At 57.0% G+C, this 6,774-nt stretch overlaps 1 protein-coding gene across 1 annotated transcript in view; it reads left to right on the top strand.

The window, feature by feature from the left end:
* Positions 1–5,842: 5,842 nt before the first annotated feature.
* ACSS1 (acyl-CoA synthetase short-chain family member 1) overlaps positions 5,843–6,774 on the top strand; it is a 48,322-nt gene continuing 47,390 nt past the window's right edge. Inside the window, exon 1 of the mRNA XM_012655065.1 lies at positions 5,843–6,216. Within this exon, the coding sequence (XP_012510519.1) occupies positions 5,877–6,216 (340 nt within the window). The 5' untranslated portion in view covers positions 5,843–5,876. The remainder of the gene's footprint in view (positions 6,217–6,774) is intronic.

The following is a 6,774-nucleotide window of genomic DNA, read 5'->3' as shown; positions in this document are numbered from 1 at the left end:
TTGTCCTGTAGAACTGTGATCCACAATCCCCCACCTCCACAGATTGCTACTGGCCTGTGGCCTGTTAGGAACTGGGCAGCACAGCAGGAGGTGAGCAGCGGGCTGGTGCGAAGCTTTATTTGTATTTACAGCCGCTCCCCATCGCTGGCATCACCGCCTAGCTCCACCTCCCCCCAGCCCGAGACCCCCTCTGTGGAAAAATTGTCTTCCATGAAACCGGTCGCTGGTGCCAAAAATGTTGGGGACTGCTGCAGAATATTACAAACATTACACTGCTTAGACAGGATAGAAAGTAGCTTCAGAGTTACACGTACACTTTCATCGCCAGGTGGCAGTGTTGGCCAGCTTTACAATTTCTCAATCATCTGTGCTGTAAGAAACTTGCTGATATTAGCTCCTGAGCAATAAGTACACATCCTTTGGGGTCCCCAGCTGGTATGTACACTCGGCTTCCTCTGCGGCTTTATGACGGAGGAAACCAGTTTTTATACACGGGCAGCACGGTGGCCACGGCTCAAAGTTCTTACAGCTTTGCCCTCGGAGTGACCTTCTCGTGTCCGCGTGGTAGCAGAGGATGAGCTCTGGAGCACCACTGAGAGTGCTGTCATGGCAGAGGTGCTGCCGCCACAGCGGGGGGAGTCCCTTAGGAGAGCAGCTCAGAACTGGGGGAACGGCGGGCGGGGGGAAGTTGAGGGTCTTGCTGTGGCCCACCCCCCACCCCCTTTGCCTCTGCAGGCCTGGCAAGTAAGGGATTGGTATCTCCGGGTGTCAGTGGCTCTCATGGTAGCTTGCTTGACCGCTGTGGGCTGCGAGGGTCCCCTGGGAAGTCTCTTCTGTGGGTTTGAGGATGGATGTTGTCCCCGGCCTTTCGTGCCTCTGTAGGGCCAGAGCGAGTTATTACGAGTTACTGGGAATCGGTGCTGCTGGAACTGAGTCAGCAGATGAGTGGGAGCGCACCCCACTGCGGAGCCTAGCTGCTCTGCGCCCCGCACCGCCCCCAGGATGGTGCAGAGCGGAGGTTCGGAGCTGGGGCGCCCGCAGCTCTGGGAAGCAGGTTCGCCTATAGGGTTGGGCTTCCACTTAAGTCTTCCCTGCTCTTGGAGGGTCCACCTCGCTCGTCCCCTGCTTTGCTGTGCGTTGTTGGGTTAACCGGGCAGAGTGGGGCGATCTGCACGCCCACAGCGTGGTGCGCGGCAGCTGCAGCAGTGAGGCCGTGAGACCACCGCCGCGGCCCCGATGGACTTGCACACAGCCCCCGCCCGGCCATCTCTGAGCTCATGCGAGCGCAGGAAACCGGAGCCCTGTCACCTCATGCAGCCACTCCTAGACTCCCAGCTTTCGGGTCTCTCCTTCCTCCGGTCCTCTTTAGAGCTCTTGTTCCGGGTGTTTTGTTTTGTTTTGCTTTCAGCTTTTTGAACTGGTGTCTGGCTCCCCCTCGCCCCCTTCCCATTGTGACCTAGTTGGGCGCAGGGACTGTAACCGGGCCGAGCTGTCCGGCTGACAGCCCTCAGCTCCGGGCTGCGCAGACAGGAGGAGCCCGCAGGTATCGAGGTACCGCAGGTATTGAGCATCGTGGAAAAAAAGGAGAGGGGTGAGGGTTGAGGGGGGGCTGGGGTGGGTGTGGGGTGGGGGCGACGGGAGAGGAGGAAGCGTACAGGAAGAGGAAGGGACGGAGGGGAGAAGAGGCAGCGGAGGGCAGCGCTGACGTCACAGTGGACGGGTGGGGACTCTACCAACAGGACTGTTTCTCAGGGCGTCCGGTGCCGGCCTCTCCGAGTAGCAGGGGTGGCAGGAACTATGAGGGCAAACCGCGAGGCGGTGTTAGTGGACTATCCCCTTAAAGATACTAAATTAAGCAGCTCTGGAGGCAGAAAGCTGTGGCTCCTACCTGCCAGCTGCGTGGCCTCGGGTGAGCTTCTGTCCTCCCTGGGCTTGTTTTTTCATGACGCAAAGTGAGGACAAGAGCATCTATCTCTGCAGGTTGTGAGGGTCAGTAATCGTGGCTATACTATGGTCTCCGACGTCAGCATCAGTCCTGAGATAGAAGTTAAGGCCTGGATTTCCACCAAAACTCCTCAAGCGCTTCCTGCGCCTGCGCCTGCGCCTGCCAACATGCTGCGCATGCTCAATGTCAGAGGACTCTTCAAGTTGAAGCCAGGGGCTTTGGGGGGAGGAAATGGGACTAGCGCTGCCAGGACAGCCTGCTGTCCCCACCAAACCTCTGAAGGCCCCATGGGAAGCAGCCGTGTGGAGGAGGAGAGTGGTGGGGGGTAGGGTGGAGCTCAACTTTGTACTGGTTCTAGGAGACTTGACTACTGGCTGCCAGGGGGGTCGGAGCAGCAGGGATGACCTTGGCCTTGGCCGCAACCCTCAGAAGGAAGGTCTCCACGTTGTCTCTTGGGTAACTTGGGCAGCAGGAAGTGCAACTCTGCACCGTCTGGTTGGTTCTGAAGTGTTTTATGTGCACACAACCACTTCTGATCCAACTGGCAGGAAACACGATGTTTTAAATAGAGTTAATTCTATGTACTTTTTTCATTGTAATAGAATCGAAATGTAGAAAATGAAGGTAGTAAAAAGAGGGAGACATCACCCATGCACTCCCCATGGGGATGGTTCCAGGTGCCGGGGATACAGTCATGAGCAAAGCAGCTGGGTCCTCTGCTGTCCAGAGCTCCCTCCTGGCAGAAGGAGAGAGGAAATAAACCAAGAGCTAATATATAAGAGCTCAGGACTCCCTGGGACTAGGGCAATGAGGGGTGGAAGTGTAACTTCATGTAGGTGACAGACAAGGCCTCCTGGATAAAGGGATGTTTGATGAGCCCTGAAAGAAGTGAGGGGCATCTATGTGAGCATTTGGGCAGAGCAGTCCAGGCAGAAGGGGTGGCTTGGGCAAAGGTCTTGAGGCAGGAGCACACCTGGCCTCTGGAGGGACAATCAGAGGCCAGTATGGCTGGAGCTGGTGAGTGAGGAGAGAGCAGGGGAAGACGGGGACCTCGGGGGGTGAGGCTGGATCAGGTACGGCGGTGCTGCCCAAACTTGAATGTGCGCACAGGTTCCCTGGGGACTTATTAAAATGCAGATTCTAATGTGGCAGGTCTGAGATGGGGCCTGACATTCTGCATTTCTACAAAGTGCCCAGGTGATGCCAATGCTGCTGGCCCACCCACCACACTATAAGTAGTGAGGGTGTGGCCTTGTGGGCCAGAGTAAGGATTTGGCCTTTACTTTGAGGGAACTGGAGAGCCTTTGATTGCTCCAAGTCACACAGCAACTTCGTCTGACTTTTGTTTCAAAGGGAGTGCACTGGCTGCTGCTTAGGCTGTAGAAGGTGAGAGGGAAAGCAATTAGAAGCTTGCCAAATAATCTAAAAAAGAGATGGGTGTGGTTTGGCTGGGGAAGGGAGAGGGTGGTGATGAGGAAAGAGTCCTTTGCTTCAGATATTCTGAAGGTGAGCCTCCAGGATTTGCTGACAGATTGCATGTGGGGTGTAAGAAGAGGCGTCTAGGGTGACAAGGGTATATGTTCAAGCAAGCAAATATCATTTCCATTGACCGACATGGAAGAACCCCCAGGACATGATACTTGAGATGTGAGTTTGACATTTGAATACAGGGCTGCAATTTGGAGGTGAGATCCAGGCTAGAAAACTCAATTTCAGAGTCAGAGAATAGAGAGCTGGCTGCTATCTCCTAAGGGGTAGAAGAGGGGAGGTTTGAGGACTGAGCCCTTGGACACTGTGACTCCTGGAGGGCAAGAATATGGAAAGCTCTCAGTAAAAGGGGCTGAGAGGCAGAGGCCAGTGAGTCACTGGAGAGCCATGCATTTTTTTGTCCCAGTTATTTTATCCATTACCTGCAGCTAACAAACCATCCCAACATTTAGTGGCTTAAATACCAGTTTATTTCTTCTCATGATTCTGTGAGTTGACTGGGGGGTTGTTTTGCACCCCAGGTGTTGTCTGGGATCACTCATGAGGCTGCCTTGCTGGGGCACCTTGCACCACAGCCTCACTCCTGTCTGGGAGTTGGCCCTGGCTGTGGGCTGGGGTAGCTCAGTTCTCTTCGTGGGTCTCTCCTTCCAGAAAGCTAGCCCAGCTTCTGCACAGGGTGGCAGCTGGGTTCCAAAAGAGGAGGAGCTGGAGCTATGGGGCCCCTCAGGCCCTAGACCCAGAACTGTCAGAGCAGCCCTTCCACCAGGTTCTATTTGTCCAAGCGGTAAGGCCAGCCAGGTTCCTTCTCTTGGTGGAGCGGTGAGACACCACATACACATGAGGGTCGAATGTTGGTGGCCATCTTTGGGACCACCTGCCACAGGATCTTTCTCTATTTGCAATTTTATATATGCTATTAAAAATGGGAATTTAGGCCAAATGGCATAGTTAGGGGCACTGGGTACTAGTCTGCTCTCCGTTAGCCAAAAGTTAGCTCTTTAATAAGTCGGTTCATCTTTTTGGGCTCAGTTTCCTCATTTGTTCCACCAGGAGGTTGACAATTGGCAGAGGTTGATAGCACTAGATAACTTTTAAATTAGAAAATGCAAGTCAAGTGCTTGGCACTGTTCAGGGCACATATAGTGCTGGTGATTGTCACTGTTTTTCCAGCCTCACAATCTTCCATTCTCTGGCAGGAAGCAGCATTCCACACCTGTGGGGGGCCAGTTGGCTGGCTGGCACTGGCAGGGGCTCCTCCAAAGGGGAAGGGAGGCTCTTCTGCACACCTCACATCTAGCAAGAAGGAATGCTCTTTCCCATGCAAAGAACTCAACAAACCAGTTTTCCAAAATCTCTCTTCCCCTGTGTTTACTTTATCATGTGTTTACTTCTTGGCTGTTGAAATATTTAAGTACCTGGTAGAGACCAGTTTCATATCAGTTTCCTTTTATCCTTCCTGGCTCCACAACAGCAAAAACACCATTTCCATTATTGAACTTATTATGCACCAACTCAGGGGTAGACGTTTTACAATTATCTAATGTATTCTTTATGGCACCTCCAGAGAAGGAAGCATTATTCCAGTTTTCCAAAAAAGGAAAATGAGGCACGGAGAAGTTAAGGAACTTGCCCAAGAACTTGCCCAGAACTAGAAATGCCAGGGTTTGAACCCAGGTCACAGATGCTAGAGCAATTGGAGAAAGTCCACATCGCCCCAAATCAGCCAAGTATTTAGAGGCAACGTTTGTTTCCCTGATAAACTATCCCCCCTGTGGACGAAGGCCTCCACAGTCCCAGGCTTGAGGTCCCCCCCGCCCACCGCCAGCCCATTTAGCGTGCGGTGGGGGGTGGGGGCGGGGGCGGAGCGTTGCTTTCCAGAGCGTATAAAGGGATTAAAACCTTGGCTTCTGCCTCCGAGATGCTGAGCTGACCTCTGGCCCTCAGGCCCGTCTGTGCGCTTGGCTCCACCAGTCCCTTACGTTCTGTGCCGGCTCCTTCCCATCCCAGAGGGCCCCGCGCCCCAGGCCCTGAGCTCGCGTCCCAGGACGCATGTGGCTCTGCTCTTGCCAGCTTGGCGCAGCTGCGGGGGCTTGAAGAAGAGCGCACAAACTGAAACCAAAACAGCCCGACGCCAAGGAGCGCCAGGGCGGGAAGGCAGAGCAGCGGAGCGCATCACGGCCCCGCCAAGGCCCGGACCCCGCTCTCCCCGCGCTCCCTTGCGCCCCTTCCCCAGGCCTCTCCCCTCTTCCTTCGCGGTCTCCTACTCCATGGCGGGAGAAGAAGGGGTGGGGACGGGGCGGGCTCCAGACCTGGAACGGGCCCCAGAGCAGTGGGTGGTGGCCGGAGGGCGGAGCGGGGGCGGGGCCCGCAGATACTGTAAGGGGCGCCCCCCTCTCTCAGCACAGGTTGGGGACGCACAGACTGCCTTGGGGCGTCGGGCTAGATGGCGGCGCGCAGTCTGGGCCGCGGCGTCGGGCGACTGCTCGGCAGCCTACGCGGGCGCTCGGGGCAGCCAGTGCGGCCGCTGCGAGGGATGGGCGCGCCTCGCCGGGGGGCCTCGGGGCTCTCGGGCAGCGCCCCCGCCGCCGCTGCCGCCGCCGCCGCCGCGCAGCCTGGCTTGTACCCCGCGCTGAGCGCGCAGGCAGCCCGGGAGCCGGCCGCCTTCTGGGGGCCCCTGGCGCGGGACACGCTCGTGTGGGACACCCCCTACCACACTGTCTGGGACTGCGACTTCAGCAATGGCAAGATCGGCTGGTTCCTGGGAGGCCAGTTAAACGTCTCTGGTGAGTGGGCTTCGGGGCATCCAGGATGCCCCCAACTCACGCGTCCTGAGGGGACTCAAATGAGGGGACTCAAAGAGTCTCCCGCCAGCAGCAGCCGTCCGGGGCAAGGCTGATCACAGCAGCGTCTTGGCAGAGCCCTCCAGGACCCCTCCTGCAGTATTCTGCGCTACTCTAAACCGTGGCTCCGAGTCACTTCCGACACGCACCCACCGGACCCCAGAGGCTCCAGCCCCGGGCCTGCTGCACTCTGGCGCCCCGAATGCACGTTCCCAGCTCGGGCCGGCGCCCGCAGAGACCCGGCGGCAGTTTGAGATGCCCAGCTGCTGGCCTTGCCCCAGCACCGCCCCTCGGTCCGCTGTCTCCAAAGTTTAATTACCGGGGTGCACAGCGCCGCGGGGCGCCAGCCTGCGGGGACTAGCGGGCGACACCCGGGAGCCCAGGAGTCAGGACTTTCTCGTTCCGGTACTCGGGGCTGGAGGGAAAAACCGAAAGCGGGTGACGGTTGTCACTACCAGCTGCTCTGCGGGGGATCCGCCTGGGGACGAACCCACGTAAACA

Source organism: Propithecus coquereli, unplaced genomic scaffold (genome assembly GCF_000956105.1).
Source record: "Propithecus coquereli isolate 6110/MARCELLA unplaced genomic scaffold, Pcoq_1.0 Scaffold459, whole genome shotgun sequence".
Lineage (NCBI taxonomy): Eukaryota > Metazoa > Chordata > Mammalia > Primates > Indriidae > Propithecus > Propithecus coquereli.
Note: the sequence above shows the minus strand (reverse complement) of the source record. Positions and strands in the feature narration are given on the sequence as shown.